At 37.4% G+C, this 26,794-nt stretch overlaps 1 protein-coding gene across 2 annotated transcripts; it reads left to right on the top strand.

Moving 5' to 3' along the window:
• The first annotated feature begins 2,155 nt into the window (after positions 1 to 2,155).
• Positions 2,156 to 25,144, top strand: exoc3 (exocyst complex component 3). 2 transcript variants are annotated; one of them, XM_079819301.1, is made up of 13 exons: positions 2,156 to 2,312; positions 3,242 to 3,418; positions 3,501 to 3,720; positions 5,286 to 5,967; positions 10,947 to 11,064; positions 11,438 to 11,563; positions 15,001 to 15,101; positions 15,210 to 15,320; positions 18,079 to 18,220; positions 19,819 to 19,941; positions 20,532 to 20,693; positions 22,050 to 22,171; positions 24,277 to 25,144. In XM_079819301.1, the coding sequence occupies exons 2-13, from the start codon at positions 3,275 to 3,277 to the stop codon at positions 24,479 to 24,481; spliced, it is 2,256 nt and encodes a 751-aa protein (XP_079675427.1). In that variant the 5' UTR covers positions 2,156 to 2,312; positions 3,242 to 3,274; the 3' UTR covers positions 24,482 to 25,144. The 2 variants fall into 2 exon arrangements, with proteins under 2 accessions (XP_079675427.1, XP_079675426.1); XM_079819300.1 differs by having other exon boundaries at positions 2,166 to 2,222.
• The last annotated feature ends 1,650 nt before the right edge of the window (positions 25,145 to 26,794 follow it).

The raw sequence follows: 26,794 nt of genomic DNA, 5'->3' as shown, positions 1-26,794 counted from the left end.
CAATAATATTTTTTCTTTTCTTTTTTGGTGTTTTGAGATAATTTTATGATTAATATTTAATATTTATGCGATAATTATGACCCATTTTTTCCCATTGAATATAATAAAAAATGTATATATTATTATTATTTTTTATTATTAAAGCTGTATTTCATTTTAGAGTAAAGCCTAGGCCTCATGAAAGCAATTTTTTAAATGAGATCGGTGCCATCCGGTGGACACACTGAGCATTTTTATCACGCAATAACACATTTTTACCACTATAGTGGATCTTGCGTTTTATAATTTTTTAAAAAAAATCGTAGCTTCATCGGAATGGTCCGAAACTTGGTGACTTTATTGGTACTTGGTATATGAACACCCCAAAAATTGGGGACATGATTTGAAAAGTCTAAGTGGTCGTAAAAAAAAATTGGGTCAAAAATGACCCCCATAGGAAATGAATGGGAAATTCGTTTTTTTCGTGCATACAATCTACAAATCAGCCAGGATGCAGAAAAAAAGGACTCAACAGTGAAGGGGTGAATCTCTAAAAGAGTGCAAAACAGACAAAAAAACTCTCACACACACTTATACACACAAAAACACACGCACACACAAATTAACGCGTCCCATTCCAAAAGCTAATTGTGTTTGTGTGTGTGTGTGTGTGTGTGTGTGTGTGTGTGTGTGTGTTTTTTTTTTGTGTCTGTTTTGCACTCTTGATGTTTTAGAGATTCACCCCTTCACTGTTTAGTCCTTTTTGTCTGCATCCTGGCTGATTTGTAGATTATATGCACAAAAAAAACTGTGTATTTTCATATTTTTGCCAATTTCCCATTCATTTCCTATAGGGGTCCTTTTTGACCCGAAGACATTGAGTGTGACTATTTTTTTTACGACCACTTAGACTTTTCAAATCCTGTCCCCAATTTTTTTGTGTGTTCATATACCAAGTACCAATAAAGTCATCAAGTTTTCCGATGAAGGACCATTCAAATGAAGCTACGATTTTTAACATAAAAAAAAAAAAAATTGGGGTCAGAAATGACCGAAGACCCCCAGAGGGTTAAAATCTACCCCCAGGGTTGACGTCATTGTCATATTTGCATGCCGAATTATGATTTCTCACCACAAATCAAGACATCATGTCAACAACGAAGCAGCTCTATAGCAGCATTTTATTTATACCAAATCCTAAACCTAACCCTATTCTATTTCTGCCTTGCAAGCACTGGTATTTCCCTCAGGACATACAAAACTAGTTAGAAAAGTTATTTTAGACAATTTAGCCACACTGTTTAACCAAATACAATACTCAGGTTGTCTTCGGGTACATTTTTGAAAAGAAGTTTTGTGTTTAGTCACTTTTAGGTACAGATTTTGAAATTATATGTATGTCATATTCATGTGGTAAAAGTGTGTGCAACGCAGACAAATAAAGATTATGTCCCTGGTGAAAATATCTTTGTGTATTGCATTGTAGATTTACATGTTTTTTCCCTTTAATTGCATAAACATGCATTTACTTTTACTTCATGGAATTATTAATCATGGAATTATTCATTCATATTCTTTTTTGTGTGTGTAAAAAGTGTCATTACTAATAAAACGTATTGTGTTAATGCTACATGCAAGAAGCTTTATGTTTTGGATGTGTTGTCATATTCTCTTACCAAATTCATGATTAATATGTTAATAAAATGGTTACACAATTGTAATATGCTTAATTAACCGCTATTGAGTATGTAGATATTGAGATGTTGATAAACATGCTTTACATCTACCACAAAGGAAATTTACTTTATCTGTTATCAGACTATAAAACTATTGTTGATCAAAGAACTGTATTGTAGTGTCTCCTCGTCACTTTATTTGTATGTCTGTTAATCTTTTAATAGCAATTTATATGTTGTGTAGCAACCACTGAACATTTTTTTTTTTTTTTGTATTTAAAAATAATTCAGTCAAAATGAATCTATCTCTGAATTTCTCTCAGATTCTATTTTGATTTTCTACAGCTCCTAAACATAGTGTATGAATATTAAATGTAGAACTTTCAAATATATAATGGACCATTGAAGATTGCAACAACAACAAAAAAGCACACAAAGGAAAATGTGAAAGTGTTATTTGCGCAAAGCCTGCGCACAGTTGATGCTCTCGGCTCAGGCGCAGTGCGCGCTGCGGTCATCTGACTGACGAGTGTTGGGCGGCACCAGGAAGACGCAGCTGTTATGACAGTAAATGAACAAAATAAACACACATGAAAAGAAAATATCAATGAACAGATTATAACATCTCACAGGTCGTCAAACTAACACCACGTCCGGGTGAGTACATTCACTTGACCTCGAGAATTTAACGATATATACATGAAAAGGGCAGACCTCTGAATGCTAATGTAGTTAGCCAGGTAGCATCTGTCACTGTTGGCCTTTCTGCACAAAAATTCAGCGCGGTGTATGCGATTAATACAATAAAATAAACAGATTACAATTTGATTTAATATTTTCCCTAAACCATACCTATTTCGAGCAGGTGTACGTAACTGTCTTTATCTGTTTGTGTTAGCTTGGGTTCAGCCAGCTGCAAACATATAACGTTACAATTAAATACAGACAGCGTTACAACACTAATATACGATACAAGAATGCAAAAACACATTAAATATTAAAAGACTTAAGTACACGCCGTTTATACAAAGCACAATAAGGGAATTTATAATTTACTGTAAGTCATTTTCAGTACATTACTAGTTTCAGTAGTTATTTCAGTGCATCAGCGTTATTATAGTTTACTAAAACCGTAAAAAAAACATTCATGTAGTTCACCTTGATGCACTACAATAACTAAAACTGAAGTAAAAAAAATATAAAACATAAAATTATATATATATATATATATATATATATATATATATATATATATATATATATATATATATATATATATATATATATATATATATATATATATATATATATATAAATGAAGATGGGAGATATAAAAATAAAAACTAATTAAAAATATGAATAAAAAATATAATAGGATAGAATGATACTAAAATAACACAGTGCATTTTAACCCATTTCCATTCAACCCATAACCATTTTAGTACCTTTACTGCTATTTCATTATAATATTTATGTATTAATAGTATATTTAAAACTTGTTGTTTGGGTTGGGTCATTCAGTACCTTTGGTCCTGCGTTTGGGTCATTTTCAGCACTCTTAACCCTTGCTGTTTTTGTCATTTTAGTACCTTCAACCCCGCCATTTGGGATCGGTTACTATGGATGAGACGAACAGAGAGGCCGTTGCCACGGCGGTGCAGAGGGTTGCTGGGATGCTGCAGCGCTCTGACCAGCTGGACAAAGTGGAGCAGTACAGACGGAGAGAGGCGCGGAAGAAAGCATCCGTGGAAGCAAGATTAAAGGTGACGCTATTTTCATGTAACCATCTGCTGATCTAGGAAATGCTTTTACCAGTTCATTAAACCAAACCATGCTCTTCTTCAGGCTGCCATTCAGTCTCAGTTGGATGGGGTACGAACAGGCCTCACGCAGCTCCATAATGCTCTGTGTGATGTGAAAGACATCCAGAACTCTCTGGCAGACGTCAGTAAAGACTGGAGGCAGAGCATCAACACCATAGAGAATCTGAAGGATGTGAAAGACGCTGTGGTTCAGCACAGTCAGCTGGCTTCAGCCGTGGAGAACCTCAAAAACATTTTCTCAGGTGAGGACTTCTGCTTGCACAATTAATGTCTAAATACTAACAGTAGTTGGCTTTCACTAGTTGGTTGGTCCTTTTCAGTTAATTGGAGATTAACTGTTTGTTTTCCCTAATTTGTAGTCTTTTAGCATATACATTTTTTTATTTACTTAAAAATAATAATAATATTGTTATTATTATTCTAAGATGGTGTCTGTTTTTCATCTTAAGACAACACTTTAAGTTTATTTTTCTACAACAATATTTGTATTTATTTCTGCAATTGATATATTTATTTTTAATATTTATTTGCTATTTTTTGTTTGATGTTGTTTTTCTGTTTTTAATATATAAATTAATATATTTTATTTTATTTAAAAAATAAAATAATTATTTATTTTAATATATAATTAATTTATTAGCTATTTATAAGGTGTTTTTGCATTTATAGTTTTTTTTAGTTAGAGATTAAATTTTTTTCTTTTTTTTGTACTTAATAATTATTCTATTTTTCTAAGATGGTGTCTGTTTTTTTTCCTGTAGACAACACTTTAAGTTTATTTTTCTACAACAATATTTGTATTTATTTCTACAATTTATGTATTTATTTTTAATATTTATTAGCTATTTTTTGTTTGATGTTGTTTTTCTGTTTTCAATATATACATTTATATATTTTATTTTATTTAACAAATGAAATAATTATTTATTTTAATATATAATTAATTTATTAGCTATTTATAAGGTGTTTTTTAGTTAATTAGAGATTAACACATTTTCTCAAATCCACCCCCCCCCCATTTAGCATTTTTTTAACCTAATAATTATGCTATTTTTCTAAGATGGTGTCTGTTTTTTTTTCCTGTAGACAACATTTTAAGTTTATTTTTCTCCTACAATATTTATATTTATTTATTTATTTAATTTATGTATTTTTAATATTTATTAGATGTTGTTGGTTTGTGCATTAACGTGTTGTTTTTCTGTTTAAATATATAAATGAATATGCATTTTATTTTAAAATTATTATTTTTTTAATTTGAATATATACAATTAAATTGATTAGCTATTTATCAGGTGATTGCACATTTACAGGTTGTTTACCCCAACAATATTTTAGTTTTATGTTTTAAAACTTATGTATATGTATTTAGTAAGTTATTTAATGTAAAAAAAATATATATTTATTAACTATTTTTGTGTTGATTGCGCATTCCCATGTTGTTTTTCTCAATTTCTCCCAATTGTTTTTCTCCCATATTTTTATTTTATTTATTTAGTTAGTTAGTTAGTTAAAACATTTTTTTTGTACTTTTTACTAGCCATTTTCTGGCGTTTGCATGCTTATTGTATTGTATTGAAAAATAACCTATATATTAGTGATTTATACTACTTCATTATGTATTTATTTGTTTATTAATTAATTTTTTTAAATAAGCTGATTTCAATTGATTGCCCATTTACATGTCTTTCATCAATAATTATTTATTTAATATTTTATTTTACTTGTACATTTTTATTTTAGAATTGATGCTAGAAGCTGTATTATAATAATTGACACTGCACCCATATTTGATCTCTCTTTACAGTACCTGAGATTGTACAAGAGACCCAAAATCTGATCGAACAGGGCGAGCTGCTTCAAGCTCACCGCAAGCTAATGGACCTGGAGTGCTCCCGCGACGACCTCATGTACGAGCAGTACCGCATGGACAGCAAGAACGTCCATGATATGAACCTCATTCGTGGCTACTTCGGCCAGGTGCAGGGCCTGTCGGAGGAACTCTCTAAACAACTCTGGATGGTCCTCCAACGTGCCATGGTCACTGTCCGCCGCGACCCCACCATGCTGGTGTCTGTGGTTCGAATCATTGAGCGTGAAGAGAAGATCGACCGCAGGATGCTGGACCGCAAGAAGCAGACTGGATTCATCCCACCTGGGAGGCCCAAATGCTGGAAAACCCGCATGAACGAAGTCCTAGAGGGCACCGTGAGCGGTCGCATCGAGAGCACGCAGTCAGAAACGCGCGAGTCTGACAAAATGTGGTTGGTGAGGTTGCTGGAGATCACTAGGAAGTACGTACTGGACGACCTGATCGTGGTGAAGAACATGATGGTGCAGTGCTTCCCCCCACACTACAAGACCTTCCAGGTGTTCTTCGACCTCTATCATAAGTCGGTGTCGGCGCGGGTGCAGGAGCTTGCAGCAGAGGATCTAGAAGCCAATGAGATCGTGTCTCTTCTCACATGGGTGCTCAACACGTATAAAAGGTAAGTGGACTGCGTTTGTCATAGCACTTGAGTGCTCTGAAAGGGACAGTAATTCTGTTATTAATCACTCACCCTCATGTCATTGCAAACCTGTAAGACTTTCGTTCATCTTCGGAACACAAATGAAGATCTTTTTGATGAAATCTGAGAGCTTTCTGTCCCTCCATAGACAGCTATGCAACTACCACTCAACACTTCAAAAAGTTCATATGCAGGGTGTCCGCGGGGTAGTAAAAGGTAGTAAATGAAATTAGCCAAAATTAAGGGCATTAAAAAGTAATAAACGTCATCTGACGAGGTATTACATTTTCGTGCCCAATTATGCGATGTATTACATTTTCGTGCCCAATCATCTTATTATTAGGGTAGGCCTACTTTTATTATTAAATTGATATTACATTTAATTTGCCCCCGTGATAATTTCATAATGCATCAATGCAGGCTATGCATAACCAACACTGCATAATAAAAGAATAGATAGATTAGCTTACTCCTCATTATTTAAATACATTTTGCCCAATTAAACAAGGAATTATAGGCCTATAATTAAAATGATTATCAGTCTATAATATTTCAGAACACTACAATAATATCAGTATTATCAGAAAGTAAGTATTTCAAAAACAACTTGTTTAACACGAAATGGGCCTATGCTTCTCTTTTAATTTGTTTCACAATATGGGCCACAAGAGAAATATTAAGAATATAAATTCAGACAGTTATAGGCTATACGTTATCAGCATATATGTTAAAGCAGATATATATATATAAATAAAGAGATCTCTCTTGGCTCTGTGAGAATATGCGCCGAAAGCTTGTCAGATTTTACTTTCACTTTCTGTAGTGAATAATTGACTAGGTGATAGGGATGGGCATTTTTGTCAATTTCTCATTTCGATCATCGATAGGTCTCAAAAACGAGTACTCGAGTACTCGGGGGCGGGGCATGTGCAGGGGGCGGGGCATGTCCGTCATTGATATAATGAAAACTGTTATGAAAATGGTTGTTGACAAATACAAACGTGACATGAATACAGGTATATGAAAACATGAACATATAAAACAAAAAATAACTGCTAGATTATGATGCATAAATGTCTTTGAAAATTTATGAAGATTATAAAATGACCGTCTCAAATAACCAAGTCAGTAATATCGAGCATTGCCTTTGAGCTGAAACTGTAAAATAACACCACCCTGCAGAGCTTGCTAGCTGGTTAATAAACTCAATCAAACGCACCCTATATCAATATTAATATGAAGATTATTATGAACCTATTACGACATAAATCAACACAAAAGGACGTGAATGCGCACGTGAACTTCAGCGTGCTAGATTTTACAGGCGAAGGGTTTGAAACGGAACATTTTGAATGCGCTCTTCCCTTAACAACGCTGATACACGGACAACGAAAGCACACAGAAACAACATTTTATTAAAATCCTGTTCTCATTATAATGCTTTGACAGATTGACTCTGCACATCATGCAGTTAATTTTATTATTCATGATCGCAGTGTTTACAGACATCACTGCGCGTTTTCGAACTCATAACGAAAAACAACTTTAAATAAACTAGGTCTACTGTTAAAAAATACGAGAACAGTATAGCACTACTGCATTACCAATATCAATGATTCTGAGAAAGAAATTGCCTATATAAAAAGAATATGACTGTCTCTAAACCATAATGTCGAGCACTGAAGAGAATAAACAGCAGTCGGTATAACGGCAGCAGTTTGCTAGCTTATTAAGCTCAACCAAACGCTTCTTATATTAGATTAATCAGATATAGACAACATAAAAGTAATCTTACAACGTGCATCTGCAGAAAAGGACGCAAATGCGCACATGAACTTCACGCGCTAGTCTGAGTGTTCTCGCTAGTTTCTCTGTGGAGCAGCTGATACACGGGGAACTAAGCACAGATCATTTACAGCATTCTATTTCCATCGTGTTCTCATTATAATGCTATGTAGGCTGTGGCAGATTGGCGCTGCACATCTTGCACTAACCATTTAATAATCAGTGATTCCAGACATCACTGCAGTGCACGCCTCAGTTTCACTTTATTTCGCCGCAGTCTGGAGGCGTGCTGTATAACACTAACCAATCAGACCTCCGGTACCGCGCAAAACGACGCAATAACCAATAAAAAAAGAGACAAATATATTTTTTTCAGGGCGATCATCATTCTCATGATCGATGATCGCTGTCACGTTCGAGTACTCGATTACTCGACCACTGTTGCCCATCCCTACTTCACCGACTCTCGCGCACATTGCGTTTTTGTGTGATATCCACTGACTCGCCTTCATGATTTAAAACGAAAAAGAAAAAAAAATCAATATTGCACCGTGAAAATTGCTCTCGTTTCCATTTGGAAATTTGGTTCAAATTTTGATGCATAGCTGTTCATTCAAATGTCCAACATTGTTATGCAATTGTTACTTTTTGACACAGATTAAAAACTACGGACAAAGGCCCGTTGTGACATCTTGATTAATCCCTCTGCTTTACTTAAATGTATCAGCTTAATTTATTTTAACACCTGTGCTTACTTCTCGTCCTCCTCTTTTTTTAGATTGCTCACACATCAGACTTACTGACTAATGATCTATGAAGAAGATGTCTCCTTCCTCTTTATTTCTATTCTCATCTCGTTACATTGTGATGCAATATGTTATTCCATTTGGAAAGATAGTTCATTTTACGCTACTATAGTTGCAGCTTGAAGTCGCGCTGGTATTCAAAAATATTTTGAAGGTATTAAAAAAGGTAGTAAAAAGTATTAAATTCAACTTAAGAAGTTCTGTATATACCCTGATATGACGATTGTAAAACTAATCCATATGAATTGAGCAGTTTAGTCCACATTTTCTGAAGAGACTCGATCACATTATATGATAAACAGATTGACTTTAGATTGAAATTTCCAGCTAAAATTAATGAATTTATAGCTGTATTATTAACAGCTGTTATTGCAAATAATACACCTAGTTTCTTTACAATTTTCCTTGATGGATAACTAGCCCAGCTTTGCATTCTTCAGTGGCAGATCCGTCTGTCAAAGCGCAGCAGTGAGCAATTAGCTCAGTATTTAAAGCAGAGCGGAGAGCAGCAGCACAGCTTTGGCTGATTAATCTGACTGATGGACTCAAAGCAGACCATCACATTGCGTGCGCTCACAGGATTGGAGCCAGGAAGATTAATGCGCTGATGTGTAGTTGATCTAAACGGAGCTGGAGAGAGAGAGTGGAGCTGTTTTACATGCTGAAGTACTGGTAGGACACAAGCCTGCAGCACTCCTGTTAGAAACTGAAGCTGACGCTCCTCGATCGCCCCCAGGTGGCTGGTCCCAGTATAGCTCATAACCCCCGCCCCTCCGTGTATTCTAATGGCCGCGAGGCAAACTAAACAATCAAATTACACAAGTTGGTTTCTGTAATTTTAGGCAGTTTTTATCACGCTGATTTAATTTCAAGCGTTCGTTTTTTTTAAACAAGTTTAGTTTTAGTTAGTTTGTTAATTTGATGCTATAAAACGGGGGGTTATGACGTCATGATTGAGCATTTCTCTGAGTGAAGTTGCCACTGAGGCACCAACAGACTTTTTTGGGAGGAGATTGGAGCTTTAGCTTTAATTTTCACATTTCCATAACCATTTCACACCAACATAATGAATTGTTCTGCATCTGCGAGAGTGTGAGCGGGCTTTTTATATCGCACCTCAACATCCTGCGCAGACTCTGTCCCAAATATGCGCAAGATGTCTGCGCCATATTCGGACCTCCGGAGGCTTCACTTTTCTTCAGTGGAAGCTAGGGCTGGGCGATATGGCCTAAAAAAAATCCCAGATCCCAGATTTTTTTTCACCAAAAATCCGATTTACGATTTAAATCGACCCCCCCCCCCCCCCCCATTTAAAATCAATCTGCAGATGACAAAGAAATTGTTCAAAACAAGTTAACTTTTATTTTGTTTTTTGTCAAATATTTGCGGCTTGGTAGCACATACCTGGGGTCCAAAACTAGTCAAAGGTTTATGAATTGATATGCAGATAAAAATTACTTTTATTAACAACAGTAATGTGCAAAAAATTATAGGGAAATGTTTAATATTCTGCTCTTATTAAATATAGGTTACCATTGTTCTTTTATAGTCTCACACTGAACTGACCGACAGCTTCAGTGACTATTAAAGGAGCTCTTTACTTGGTTTCTGGGTAATTTAGTCACAATTTAAAGAAAAGTCTTCCTACTTTTGTCCATATATTAGGGAGTGGAAATGGCTAACAAGTCAATAAGTGCTGCCATCTACTGGTTATAGTGGTAATGTCATGTCTTTTTAAAATAAGTGCTTGTTTGAAACGAAGTGGTTTACACCTTTTAAACTTTTAATTTTACAAATCATCACATTAAAAATAACATTAAAATTGGATAATATTTCGAGTTGTGAAGTGCTGGAATAAGTGGGAAGCCCTTGAAAACCCTTGAAAAGTGCTTGAATTTAAATCTCAAAAGGTTGTATGAGAGGAATAACGACAACATAAAAAAAATATATAAAAAAACATTCAACTCTTTCTTCCACAATACCATGTGGTGTTACTACATTAAATCCATGGTTTATGATTTGTTGACTGAAACCCCTGATCTTCGCTCATGGCTCATTGGTTTCTCCTGGTCTCCACATCAGCGCTGTTTGATCTGATATCTGTGGTTTATAACAGAGAATTCTGCACACTCTAGTTAATCGATAAAATCGATTCATCACCCAGCTCTAGCGGAAGCCAATAAAGACGCATCGTCCATATTTTCTTTTACGGTCTATGGTAGGACATGTTGGGATGCATTATATACAACCACACACACTCAAATCGTGCGCACAGAGATGCGCACTTCATTTAGTTAAGACATTTCTCTGATATTGACAAAGAGCAGAAACGGGTGTAATTCATGTGCATTTGTATGTCTCTGGCAGTGTGGAGATGATGGGTCATCCTGATCTGCAGCCCGAGTGTGACGTCAAGCAGTTGGAGCCGCTGTTGCCTGAAAAAGTGGTGGATGATTTGCTGGGCAAATACCTCAAGACGTTCACTGTGAGTCCCTCAAGTCTGCAGCACTGGCTTAAAAATAAAACCTATATCAGCCTTTAATTTAAGTGTTTAGTCTTTTGAAATATTGTCGGTTCTGGGTAGTAACTGATTCTATGTAATCTGGATTACATAATCAGATTCCAAAAATTATGTACTAAAAGATTATCCTATTCAAATCTTTGTGATAAACAAGTTAAGGCTAAAAGTAATCAAAAAGTAGTGTGTAATGTAATCGATTACGTCACTAAATACAGTTTTCTTCATTAATTTGTATTCAGTAATGGACTACAGTTTGTAAGTAATCTACCCAGCACTGAATATTGTGCATGCACACGTATTGCCAGTTCAGCAAGTCTTTGTTTTCCATTTCTCTCAGTCAAACATCACAGGCTGGCTGCGCAAAGCTCTGGAAACGGATAAGAAAGACTGGCAGAAGGAGACGGAGCCTGAGGGCGACCAGAACGGCTACTACCAGACCACCTTACCTGCTATTGTCTTCCAGGTACAACGTCTATCTGGCCTCATGCTTTAGGGTGTGTTCACACTTGGCATGTTTGCGATTGCTCTGTTAGTGCAGTTCATTTGAACATGTGTGAACGCTGCCATCTGAACCCTGTTGTGCACCAAACAAGCGGACCGAGGCCGCTGAAAAGATGGGTCTTGGTCCGCTTTCAAACAAACTGTTGTGTTTCGACTGAAATAAGAACGCAACATGGACCAAAGACATGTAAACGAACCAAAAACAGGACATGATGTCACAAGATGCGACCCTAAAAAGGACAGTGTTAGGGGAATAACAGTTTAGGACCCAAGACCAGTTGGGAAGAATGAAGACCAAGTGTCAGGAGTGCAATTAATTAAAGAAAAATTTACTGAAGAATAGTTTGCAGTTTCATCAGCCGAAGCCAGCTTCACGTCTAACAAGAAGTTTGTAGGCCGCACTCCCTCTCTACCAGTTTTCGTACATACAATTTCTCAACAGGTATACTCTTTTCAAGGTCTAGCCACGTCATTACTTCAGGTTGAATGTTTCTGATTGGCTAAGAGAAAATGGATAGTCATAGTAAATTTCCACACATCGTCAGTTAATCAGATGCATGTCTCCATAGATCACTTGTTGACACTGGAATTAGGCACGCAGTGACCTTCCAGGTCTGGAGCAGGCGGGAGCTTGTCCAGAACAAAATGCCTGTTGTACACCTCTAATACTGATCTGCAATACAGAACCCTAGCACACATACACAGAGACAGTTTCTCCAAGGTTAGAGGTGGTGGAGCGTCAACTGAAAACAACATAGTTCTCCAAAACATGTAGATAACATGTTCTTCTCTTCAGTGAGAAGTACAGGCAATATTCATCATAATTCTTTAGTGTTTCAGTAAAAGGAAATAATATCAAATGAAAGACAAATCCATATTTCATCTCTGGAAGCCGGGCTAAGTGAGTAAGCACAGCCACTGCACTCCTTGCATGGGCCAGACCCTCAGTCACTCCTCTGAGTGTTTATTAGATAGATCAACAAACACAAACAGTTTTTTCCCCTTTTTGGCCAGGCATGTGTAACGTGCCAAGTTGCTTCTTCTGCAGACTTTACTCTCGCGTGTCACGTGACCAGACTGTAATCGCAGCCTTTGCGGTTATATCAATATATATCAAATATATATTAGGCTTGCTACGATAGTCGGTGTTGCCGGTGTTACCGGTGTCCAGACTCAACACCGGTTACATCACTTGCCCACCGTGGCACCGCCCACCGTCTTTTCGATTTTTTTATAGTAATAAAATAATGTAGTTCAGTTAGAGAACTGACAATACAAATAAAAACTGAACGTATCTGCTTAATAAAGCAGGATCCGACCGTGAGTCTCGGCAGCGGCAGGAGTCATTCATCAGATTTAAGAGTGAGGAGCTGACTGAGATGATCGCGGAAGATTTGGTTTCAAAGCGAAACGTAAAAGCGCCTATTTAAGGGAGTTTGTCATTTGTTTTGTTGTTGTGTTTTTCATTAAAAATAATAGGCTAATGAACCGAGTATAAACAAGGCTTTACGGACGAACTGTTATTCTTTCATGGCGTGCATCTCAATCATAGAATGATCAATGCTTGATCAGTGCCCTGACTACTGAACTAGGGAACTGATTGAGACGCACCCATGTCCTCAAAGAGCGCGCATTTACAGACGAGCTGTCATTCACGGTGTGTGCGCACTGGCGCGTTTTCAGTTCAGAGCGGTCGTGTGCATGTTACTTTCGGTTAGATAGAATTAGTGATTTAAAAGCCTCCGCCGGTGATACCGGTATTACCGGTGTTGTCACACATCAATTAACCGGTGGGGAAATTTCCTCACCGTCACATCCCTAATATATATATATGTATATATGTATATATATATGTATATATGTATATATATATATATATGTATATATATAATGTGTTTTTGTTTTTTTTCTACCACTGTTTTGAGTCCTTTACACATTTTATAAGCTCTTCACGAGTTCTCAGCTGGTCAGAATACCATCATATGTAGCTACACACATACAACGAGCGCATTTAACCCAGCACACAGCATTGTTTTGGAGGTTCGGTAAGTTCCGTTGCGAAATACACATAATAAAAGCCGACCAATCAGGTTATGAACATATCCCTATCCCTTGGTGTTAAAATGCCAATGTGACCGCCAGTGTTGGGGGTAACGCATTACAAGTAACTTGAGTTACGTAATAATATTACTTTTTACCAAGTAACTAGTAAAATAACGCATTACTTATCTGAGTTACTTTTTCAAAAAAGTAACGCAAGTTAATTTTTCACATTAATTTGACTGACAGCTCTCCTGCCCCCATGTTGAGAAAAATAAGTGCAGAGGCGTGTGTGTGTACACATGAGGGTTATTGTAGTTATAGACTAAATGTGAGTCTTTACCGTTGCACAAAAATATTACTTTTTGTTATCAAAAAAACAAAAACAAGCCCAGCCCAGGTGAGAAAAAGTAACGGAAAAGTAACGTAACACATTACTTTTCTTAAAAAGTAACTAAGTTAACTAAGTTGTAATGCGTTACTTTTCAAAGTAACTTTCCCCAATACTGGTGACCGCTAAGTGGACCAGGACTAAATGTTGTTTTTTAGTCCGGACCAAACGAACCAAGCAAACCAAACTACAAGTGTGAACACACCCTTAATGCACCCTCTCGCATAAGGTTCGACATGAGATTTAATTCCTTTAAAGGGGCACTTTAGCGCTGGGAAGATGAATGTGTATTTAAACTGGGTCATTTATGTAGTAGAAATGTGAATTTATTTTTGAATTTGGTGCCTTCTAGACCGAGAAAAGACAGAAAATGTATTTTCATCTCATGTGGATGAAAGACAACAACTCCCAGAATGCACTTGCTTCGCTGCCCTACGAGGCCACTCCCTACACCACCCCCAACGTCGCTCTGATCTTCATAATAATACAATAATTAATACGTTAAGAGCTGAGTCATTCTCAGCGCGTGTCCAGTCTGACGCATTTTCTGATCGCATATGGAAAGCTAAACTTTCATAGGAATTCATTGAAAAGTTGAAACACTCACTTTGCTCTGCAACTCTCCGATTATAAATGCAGAGGCCGAGCCGAGCGCATTCACATTCTGAGAGTGAGATCTCTCCCCTGTGGGCGGGTTGGAAACATGTGGAACAGCTCCTTCTACTGGCTGTAGTTTTTAGCCTCTGGCCAAAAATTCCTCCGATGATGCAAAATGACTGCAAAATGACAGATTTTTTTCCAGAAATAAAATGCATAATTCTCTCGTCTCGGGGGGATATGAGGGGGGAAAGTACCATAATTCAAATATGCTACGGGGTTTCTACTGATACAAAGCTTAATGCTAAATCATGAAGTGACCCTTTAATTTCACCTTCCTTTAATTCAACTGTCCCTCTTTTCATCCTCAGATGTTTGAGCAGAATCTCCAGGTGGCCGCTCAGATCAACGAGACCTTTAAAGAGCAAGTGCTGAAAGTCTGTCTTAGGCAGATGAACTCCTTCCTAGTAAGGTATTGTGATCTCAAACTGTCAATTTTTTTTTTTTTTCCCACTATTCGTTATTACAGATGTTAGCTCAGTAAGAGGCACACTTTCACCCTTCGTACATGTGTGTGCAGGTACCGAGAGGAGGCGATTGCCTATAAGGAGGAACACCTGAAAGATCGTCAGCTTCCGCAGTGCTACGTTCAGTACATGATTGCCATCATCAACAACTGTCAAACGTTCAAGTGAGTTTCTCTTAATCAATCATTTTTAAATAACACATTACATTATTCTGTACTCCCAATTTAAGTCTTAAAGGGATAGTTCACCCAAAAATGAAAATTCTGTCATCATTTACTCACCCTCAAGTTGTTCCAAACCTGTAGGAGTTTCTTTGTTCTGCTGAAAAAGAATATATAGAATATAGAAAAAGACGATATTTTGAAGAATGTTTGTAACCAAGTAGAGAGAGAGCAACCATTGACTACCATAGTATTTTTTTCCCTACTGTGGAAGTCAATGGTTGCTCTATCTGCTTGGTTACAAACATTCTTCAAAATATATTTTGTGTTCTGCAGAACAAAGAAACTCATACAGGTTTGGAACAACGTGAGGTTGAACATTTTTGGGTGAACTATCCCTTTAAATTCAGTTTGATCAAATTTAGGGTCAAAAAGTCTTCAATGTGGTTTTTTAAATGGTATAACAGATTTTTAGTTTCAAAGTGTTAATTATCATTTTATCAATTATCGTATCTTAATTTGGGAGTGTAAAGAACGGAATCACAATGTGGCCTAATGTGATTATTAAACTTCCAAAGATGATGATTTAATGAAATGAATGCAAGCGATGTACATTTCAATGTCAAAGTGCGACACTGTTGCATTTTCGATCTATTCATCGACCATTTATGCCCGAGCTATTGTTAATGAGCTGCTGATTCTCTAATGAGTTTTGACAATGTTTACACTATGGTGTTCATAGAGCACTCAGGGCTGCAACTATCGATCATTTTGATAATTGATTAATCTGTCAATTATTTTTTCAATGAATCGATTAATCGGAGTGAAAAATACATTAAAAATAAATACATTTATAAATATTATTCATTTGAATTAATTATTTTAAACAATATTATTCCACATACTGCCTAATGCTGTCCTACAAAAAAAAATAAAATAATATAAAGACTATGAAAACAAATATAGTGAATGTATCTATGTAGGCTATGCTGTACGTTATAAGCAAAACAAAAAGGGTTACAATATATTCTAAACCTAAAAACAACTGATTGCTTACTATTTTAAAGCAGAAATTTAAACGACTAAATTAAAAATGATAATAAACAAAAACAAAATGCACAAAATGTTAACTTGTCTGAACATAGTAGGCTAATTATATTACATTAATGGGTTATTCCAACGATAGTGCATTTACTGTTAGCGCTCTCATAAATATAGTTACTCATGTTATATGTATATAATTAAAAAAATATAGTGCTTGAAATAAAATGCGGCGTCGAGTCGACCAATCAAAATTCCGCGTGAACTCAATCAGCATGTTCAAGTTCCTGGGCCCGTATTCATAAAGAATCTTAATGCAAAGAGTAGCTCCTAGTGAAAAAAAATTGTCCGAAATGTGGCCGTTTACTCTTAAAATTATCAAAAAAATCCTAGTAAAGAAAAAAGTAATTCAGAAAGCATCTTAACCCTTAAAAGAGGTCTTAAGGTCAAATTTGTTTGGAGCACGGACGAGGACTTTTAAGAGGCTTAAGAGTTTCTTTAGCAGCGAAGACGAAGAGGGAGAAGGAATGTGTTGCAGACAATGGATGACAGTGACTTAATAAGACGCTATAGATTAGATTGTGCAGGGATCATGTTTGTTGCACTAAACCCAACTTTCAAACCACCAATTAATTAGACATACCAGCAATCAGTGTAATTGGAAAGAGTGGAACAATATTTATAATTCTAAGCCAATCAAATACCTAATAGGAAATTAACAGCATGGTAAATAATAAAAGGATTTATATACATATATATGATGTGTGTGTGTGAGTGAGACAGAACGGTAAAATAGGACAATTTGCGCTTGTAATTTCAAAGTGAAGGCTTAGAATAGACCCTATACTTAAAAGCGCTCCTTTTTTCGACAACCAACCAATCACAGTCTTCAAAAGACTGTGTCATACATAGCAACGGGGTCAGCCCCGCCTCTTCACTAAGATAAACGTTTTTGTATTTTCCTTGCTCAGATCTTAAGCTAAGACTCCTACGTAAAAGTTTTTAAGCTAAATTAGGAGTTTTCTGAGAGGACTCTCAGAATCTTTATTAATACGGGCCCTGAACTTTGAGAAAGAGCAGGGCCGTTTTTAGGGGGAAATAATTACCTGGAACTTCATTTAGACCCCGATTCCTGCGGTCGAAACACACAGAGTAGCACCCGAAGTCCCTAGTTCCTGGGGAAAGTTCCTGTGGTGGAAACACGGCTAAACACAAACATCACACGCATCTGTCAAAGCACGACAGGGCAAGACCCGATAAACGCTTATGCTTTAGTTTGAAGTGCTTATAAAGCATTCTCATGTTTCGGACAACTTGGATCATGTACCTTTCCCGCAGCAGCTCCCTCTGTGTCCTGTGTTCTTAGCCACAGCTCGTAGACGCTTCTACTCAATAATCAAATTCATTGTCGATTATTTTCATTATCAATAATAATCGATTTTATCAATTAGTTGTTGCAGCCATAAAGAGCACACATGATCTCCCTCATGTTTTTGAATGAGCAGCAGGCAGTAGTATAGCATAGACATACGGTATCAATTGTATTTGCGCAGGTCTTAAATTTGATTTTACGAACTCTTCTGATACCCTGCTAATTACTGCGCAATATAACTTTTTTGCTGGAAAGTGCTGCATTATTTTTGCATATTCTTACCATCAGTAATAGACTGCTTATGAACCAAATTAATGTTTGAATTAATTTCAATATGTTTGTTGTCAGGGAGTCTATAAATAGCCTGAAAAGGAAGTACTCCCAGTCGACTGAAACCACTCAGAACGACGCTGCCATCGATAAGCTCCTGAATGATGTGGCCAAAGAGGGCTGCCAGTTCCTGCTAGATGAAGTCTTCCTGGATTTGGAGGTAAATGCGCTCTTGTTGTGTACGGTCAGTTGTTAAAGCCCCTCTGAAACACTCATGTCAATCTCATGTCAATCTTGAGTGCCTATAGAGTAGTACTGCATCCTTCATATCTCTGAAAAGTCTTTAGTTTTATTATATTTATAAAAGAAAGATACACTGTACCGAGTCTTTCCGGAAAAAAACGCTGGAGGCGTCTCGTGTGGGCGTAGCTAAAGAATCACGAGCGCGCGCAGCGATTGCGTTGAGAGCTGAGAAAGCTGTGACATCCTTAAACGTGGAACAAACGTTATCCTAAATAAACCATGGAGATCAATCGAATTTAGCCATACATATATAATCCAGAATCTGATCTAGAGGCTGAAATTGAACAGGAGAAGCAGCAACAACGACTACAGCAGGACGTCTCTATGGTATGTAACGTGTCTGTAAAACGGATAACTTATAATGGTACCTGCTTATAGTGGCTTGTCATGCGCGAGTTTTACAACATTTGTGTGTGTTTACCAGGGGCGTAGTTTATGGGGGGTATGGGGGGGTGGGGGAGGTACCCCCCCCCCCCCCAATATTCAAATCCATCAGTTACAACCCCTCCAAAATTTCAACATGAAAATCACAGTAGATCAAATGAAAAATATGTAGAATTCATTTATTTTGTAACAATAATTTTGTTCCTAATCAAATATGAGTTTGTCATAATAGATCAGACAAAAAATACTCCCCCTCCATTGAACCGATTGGTAACGCCTAACCAATGAGTCGCACTTTCACCAAAACAACGAGTGGTGTTTGAATGGGAGAGCACACGGTTAACGTTAGCGCCAAAAAAGAAGAGAAGCGCTGCACAGCGGACTATATTTAACTTCTGGTTAGAGAGGGATGCAAAAATATTAAAATAAAGATTTTCTATGCGTGTTTACATAGAAAAACAATGGAATAGTAGCGCATTTGAATGAACGAGTCAATAGCTAACAACACAAAGACATTTGAAGCACTTTTACTCACCGCCTGCTTCCAACCTTAATCGCTGGAACTGCTCCATCTTTCAGCATTAGACAAGCTACAAATCCGGAGTTGAACTGGGCCTTGTTTATAAATCAATCGCCGACGAAATGCAGGGATCCCATTAGCGCTGGGTTCTTTGGGAAGCTGTACAGGGTTGTCTTGGGTTTCCCGGACAACCAAAAACACATCTTTGTTGACATTGTTGATTTCGTGACGTCCTATGACTTCAGCGCAGCCAGCTTCCCTAAAGCCGAGCACAGCGCTATAATGGGCGGGCATTTGCTCTCTCGCTCTAGTCCCTACCGGGAGAAGAGCCCGTACGGCCCGTACAAGGACATCAGCCCCATCTGACGTCACATATACCCATACTCGAGAAAAACTTTCCGAAACCGGAAGGAGTATTTTTGGCACAGAAATACTCCATTAAACGTCCAACTTTTTAGTTTTTTTTACTTTGCCCATGTTTAGGATGGGAATCCAGGTCTTTAACAGTGTAAAAATCTCAGTATGCATGAAACAGCATTTCACCCCCCCTTTAAGGTTTAGTGACTGGGATAAACATGCTACATTTTGACAGTTTGTTGGTCTCTCGACAGCATCATCTGAGTGAGCTGATGACCCGGAAGTGGTTGGCCGGCTCTCATGCTGTAGACACCATCTGTGTGACGGTGGAAGACTACTTTAACGACTTTTCCAAAATTAAGAAGCCGTATAATCAGGTTTGCACACTTGTCAGAATATGTGTCCTATTATAGTAGATGAGTTTTATTTGTCGTAATGCTGATAGAACTGTTCCGTACAATCACGTATCTCTACTGTTTACAAGTTTGAGGATTATTTTTCATGCTTTTTTCATCTTATGATCACCAAGGCTGCATTTGTTTGATCAAAAATACAGGTATATTGTGAAATATTAGGATTTTCTATTTGAATATATTTTAAAAAGTAATTTATTCCAAAGCTGAATGATCAGCATCATTACTCCAGTCTTCAGTGTCACATGATTCTTCAAAAATGCTGCTCAAGAAACATTTCGTATTATTATCAATGGTGTCAATTTTTGTGGAAACCGTGATACATTTTTTTCAGGATTCTTTGATGAATAGGTTAATTAAACAGCATTTATTTGAAATATATATGTTTTGTAGCATTATAAATGTCTTTACTGCCACTTTTGATCAATTTAATGCATCCTTGCTGAAGTATTAATTAAAAAAAAACATACTGACGCTAAACTTTTGCACGGTATATATACAGTAATGTTAATGTGTGTTTTAGTGTTGTGATTTAACACGTGTGTGTTCAACAGGAAATGACGAGTGAGGCTCATCGGCGGGTGGTGGTGGAGTATTTGAAAGCCATCATGCAGAAGCGCATCTCGTTTAAGAATGCTGACGAGAGGAAGGAGGGAGCAGACCGGATGATTAAAGAAGCGGATCAGTTCAAATTCCTCTTCAGGAAACTTTCTGCTGTGAGTCTCACAACAACAAACACACATTCTGAATGATGTCTCTAGAACGTTCTGCTATATCTAGGGCTGGGTATCGAGTTCGATACTTTTTAGGTACCGACCGAATTGCCTCGATACTATCGAGTATCGTAAAAGGTCTTGTCTTTCAATACCTAAGGGATTAATCTTGTCAACGCCAGTGAGCCAATAAGCATGCAGCATGATTGGCTGTGGTGGACATTACTGGATTAGTTTACGTCGGTTACGCCCAGGGACGCGGCTCGCACATCTGGCTCTATAGGCGTGCGTGCGTTCACTACTACGTTCACTACTACGGGCGGCAGTGGCTCAGTGGTTCATGTAGGTTGTCTACAAACTGGAAGGTTGGTGGTTCGATCCCCGGTTCCACTTGACCAAGTGCCGAGGTGTCCATGAGCAAGACACCTAACCCCAGCTGCTCCCGATGGGCTGGATGGCGCCTTGCATGGCTGACACCGCCGTCGGTGTGTGAATGAGTGTATGAATGGGTGAATGTGAGGCAAATGTAAAGCGCTTTGGATGGCCGTAGGTCTGTTAAAAGCGCTATATAAATGCAGTCCATTTACCATTACCATTACTACTGCGTAGATGACGAGTCAGCATTGTCAACTTCATCTTTGCAGCCCAACACAGACTTAGAAAAAATCGCCTTGCTATTTTTACATTTATAAACATTAGGCTACTTTTGCCAGTGCTTTGTGGCAAGCTTTATGTGTGTGCTTGAGCGCGAGGCATATATTCCGCCCCCCAGTACCCTATAGGCCTATATGAAAAAAATAAAACCAAACTTTTTTTTGAGGTAATGTAATCTTGTTAAAACAGAAAAATAAATTTGGTGTCAGAAAAAGTATCGTTCAGGAACCGGTATCGAAGTCAAGGTATCGGTATCGATATCGAACATATTTGAACGAGTGTTGTAGTATTTTTTACATCACAGTCAGTGGCGGGTCTTGGCATCGGCACTATAGGCAGCCACTCGCACAGGCAGCTTTCAGACACGACTTTCTTCTCTTCTTTATAGCATGTAATAATGCACAAGTGCAAATCTCTCTGCTCGCACGCAGATTTGCTTTGAGTTGGCTCAACTGGACGGCCACTCTCATATCCTGTGTTTTCTTATGAATTGGCTCTGCTCTCCCTCAGGGAATTTTGTGTGCATGCTATATTGTTGTATATAGTTCTACAATATTAGAATATCAACGTAGCCGATGTCAAGTCTGATTTAGCCTAGGGCACCAAATGAGCCAGAACTGCTACTGTCACAGGAACAACATGTAACGTCCTCAGCAACTCTTTGAAGAGCTTGTTTTGAAGCATATGTTTTTTGTGTTTGCTCAGGGAGAGGGGTCAGACCGGCTGTGTGATTCCATCAGTGCCATCGCTGAGGTCTTCAAACTGACCGATCCTGCGCTGCTCTACCTGGAGGTGTCCACCCTGGTGTCCAAATATCCTGACATCAGGTCAAGACTTCATTACATAAAAATCTAAGAAAATAATAATTTTCTGTACTTCCACATCACATAAAATCTTGTGCTGGTCATATTTCACCACAAAATTACTAGAAAATGTGTTGTAATCATATTTTATTTTTTAAATTGTACTTTATTTTATTTAATTTTAATTACGCTAGCCTGTTTTTAGGGCCATTAAGATTTTTAGTATTGAGATGATATTTCTGTTTTCTGTGACTATTATCAATCAATATCAATTATCAAAATGACCATTTATTACTGTATTGTAAAATAAATGTCATTCACATTACAGTAATAAAACAAAACAAAAAACACACACATATATATATATATATATATATATATATATATATATATATATATATATATATATATATATATATATATATATATATATATATATATATATATATATATATATATACTGTGTATAATTATTATGTGTATATAAATACACACATAAGCATTTATATATTTAAGAAATGTTTATATATATATACAGGGCTCAACGTTTTTTTGAAGGGGCAAGTGAAAAACAATTTTACTTGCCCGACGGACAAGTATCCTGAGTAAAATGTCAAAACAAAAAATAACTAGGGAATCACCAAAGTGTAATAATGATTCTGCATTCAGTTAGTGTAAGTTGCGATCGATAGTGGACAATAATATAAAACGAACTGACAAGGTTGTGCTGTTGAGGCTCGCGCAGCCTCTCGAGGAGAAAATCGAAAACAAATGAGCGCCGCTCATACAAAGAAACTCAGTTAACATACACGGTTAAAATTGTGTAGTTTGATACAGTAAAGCAACATCACACTAACAAGAGTGTTGTTTTCCTGAATACCATCACAACTGAAAATGACACTGATTTCATACGCCAGTTCCATAAACAATTAATTAACATTAAGTCACTTACATTTGAGATGCAATATGGACTGTTTTTGTTCTATTTCACCAGCGAAAATAGTTCCAAACAAATATTACAGCAGAACAGTAACGCATCTCACAGCAACAGTGTGTGTTACTGAATAATTCAGCGTTTTAATGAATCGGTTGAATCAAAGATTCCCAGGTTGACCTATTCGTAGACGACCGCCTAATTCTTGAATGAATCAGCCGTTTCACTGAATCGACTCAATAACTCGCTCATTAAGACGGTCACATGCTGCCACCTACTGGTGGTTTAGTTTCATCTTTCCAACATTTCTTATTTGTATATGCAAAAATATTTAAAATAATCCCATAACATTATTTAATGCAGTTGTAATTTTTCAGTGTAAATTATTTAATTTGATTGGTAACAGCCTATAGTGTCTTATTCTAATTTAATTTATAGATCAAATTTAAGAATATAAAAGGAAAGCTGAAGCATATCCTATATTTAATAAGATTATGGAAAAATGCCCTTTATAAAAAGGTAAAAATATCACAAATATGCATATTTGAATATGTCAAAGCTGATTGAACACTGGTGAGAATATTGCTTCAGAATAGATTATATTTACGAACAAAATCCGGACAAGCAAATTTTTTACTCGGACAAGTGAATGACAGACTTACTTGTCCGAAGGACAAGCGTGTGAACAGGCTTAATGTCAAGCCCTGTGTATATGTATATATATATAAAATAAATATATATGACATTTATCTATATTGTAAGTAGTTTATACATCATGATGGTACTATTTGTTGTACTGCCTTTAATTTATGATAATTAAAAAAAAATTACATTTATGTATTAGAGTAATAAACATTAATTTAAAAAAATCAGACACATTGCAGTAATTCGAAATTGGAGAGAAAATGGGTCTTAAATTGTCATGAAAATGTCACATTTAAAAATGTAAAAAAAAATTTGAAATGCCCAATTTCTTTACGCAAAATATATTTCCTAATTTGTCATTTCGTGGTGAAATGTCTTTGTAACGTTCACCAGTCAAAGTATCATGTGAAGAGCTCAACTAATTTCTCTTGTACATAACTCTTATCTATCATTACCAGTGATTTGAGGATTACATTGAAACATAAGGTCTTCAACTCAAAACCACCTTTCTCTCTTCTTCTTCTTCTTCTTCTTCTTCTTCTGTCTTTAGAGAGGAACACATTGTGGCCCTGTTAGCTGTCCGTGGTGATGCCAGTCGAGAAATGAGACAGATGATCATAGAGACTCTGAACCAGAACAAACCGTCCTCTTCCTCTGTGTCTCAGCCCGTCTTCAGAGACATCACCGTGCCATCCACCACCATGACCACCATGACCGCCATGACCTCTATGACAGTACCTAAACTGCTTAAATAATCTGACCTTTGACCCTTTACTAAGCCACTAACAGGCCACAGAATGACTGAGACACTCCCTTAATGCACTTTGGAAATACATTCACTGCCATGTCAGTGGATGATGTGGTGCGTTTGAATGGCAGACGCTCATGCGGAGGCTTTGATGATTTATGATGACTTGATGTACAGAAACATGTCCGGGATTCCAGATCTGTAACACACCACTGAATTCATCACGTCAGTTTTCATTTCAATAAAATCTGGGTTAACACTAAGTTACACAGAATGATGTATGATGTTGGATTAAACTACAGGTAATCTGTTTATACACACACACACATGCCCTGGATCTGCCAGTTTACGAGGTACAGGCAGCTTGCGGGACTATTTAAATTTGTTATCATCCCTCTCTTCTTATTGGCTGGGCTCATGTATGTATAGGATGGGGGAGGAGCTCTGAGCGTTCCTATGGGTGAGAGAGACATGCAGGACTGCTGCTCACTCCAGCACATGAGCGGCTGACCACATGATGACGTGATTATTGACATTTCATGTAGTTAATAGAGTTTTGATTACACAGTGCCAAAACTGGGTTTGAATGACTGTGTTCAGATTGGAGTACTAGTATACTGCTTCCTATTTTATTTTAAGTCACATTATGCAATAAACAGTTCAAACAGCCACTTTGCTGTCAAGTATATTTAATTCAGGCAGTGGTGCTTGTTTTTTTTTGTTTTTTTATCGGCAAGACTTTATAATATGGTCTCATTTGCAAACATTAGATCATGCATTACAAACAAGGACTTACAATGAATGAACAATTTTTATAGCATTTATTAACCTTTTTTTAAATGTTAGTTAAAGGTGCAGTGTCAATTTTAGCGGCATCTAGTGGTGAGGTTAAGAATTGAAACCGCCCAGCACTCATAGAGAGGCTACGGTGGCTGACACAGGACAAAGATGTCGTCGTGTGGAGCTGTATCTCATTTCGAAAGGCTGTGTCCTCCAGAGGTCGCATTTGAAGGCTGCGCGTGTCATCAGGGCTGTCTCATTTCAGTAAAGTAAGTTGGACACTACGAATGCAACCTTCAAATGTGCCCTTCTTTCACAGAAATTCGGAGTGTGCATGAGGTGTATCCGTCGCTGCTGCAGATAACCCACAATTATTTGTGTATTGTTTGAAAAAAAATGGCGGCTCCGGCAGATATACACTCACCTAAAGGATTATTAGGAACACCATACTAATACTGTGTTTGACCCCCTTTCGCCTTCAGAACTGCCTTAATTCTACGTGGCATTGATTCAACAAGGTGCTGAAAGCATTCTTTAGAAATGTTGGCCCATATTGATAGGATAGCATCTTGCAGTTGATGGAGATTTGTGGGATGCACATCCAGGGCACGAAGCTCCCGTTCCACCACATCCCAAAGATGCTCTATTGGGTTGAGATCTGGTGACTGTGGGGGCCATTTTAGTACAGTGAACTCATTGTCATGTTCAAGAAACCAATTTGAAATGATTCGAGCTTTGTGACATGGTGCATTATCCTGCAGGAAGTAGCCATCAGAGGATGGGTACATGGTGGTCATAAAGGGATGGACATGGTCAGAAACAATGCTCAGGTAGGCTGTGGCATTTAAACGATGCCCAATTGGCACTAAGGGGCCTAAAGTGTGCCAAGAAAACATCCCCCACACCATTACACCACCACCACCAGCCTGCACAGTGGTAACAAGGCATGATGAATCCATGTTCTCATTCTGGTTACGCCAAATTCTGACTCAACCATCTGAATGTCTCAACAGAAATCGAGACTCATCAGACCAGGCAACATTTTTCCAGTCTTCAACTGTCCAATTTTGGTGAGCTTGTGCAAATTGTAGCCTCTTTTTCCTATTTGTAGTGGAGATGAGTGGTACCCGGTGGGGTCTTCTGCTGTTGTAGCCCATCCGCCTCAAGGTTGTGCATGTTGTGGCTTCACAAATGCTTTGCTGCATACCTCGGTTGTAACGAGTGGTTATTTCAGTCAAAGTTGCTCTTCTATCAGCTTGAATCAGTCGGCCCATTCTCCTCATGACCTCTAGCATCAACAAGGCCTTTTCGCCCACTGGACTGCCGCATACTGGATGTTTTTCCCTTTTCACACCATTCTTTGTAAACCCTAGAAATGGTTGTGCGTGAAAATCCCAGTAACTGAGCAGATTGTGAAATACTCAGACCGGCCCGTCTGGCACCAACAACCATGCCACGCTCAAAATTGCTTAAATCACCTTTCTTTCCCATTCTGACATTCAGTTTGGAGTTCAGGAGATTGTCTTGACCAGGACCACAC

This window comes from Gobio gobio, assembly GCF_949357685.1.
Source record: "Gobio gobio genome assembly, chromosome: 6".
NCBI lineage: Eukaryota > Metazoa > Chordata > Actinopteri > Cypriniformes > Gobionidae > Gobio > Gobio gobio.
This window is presented reverse-complemented; position numbering and strand designations above follow the sequence as displayed.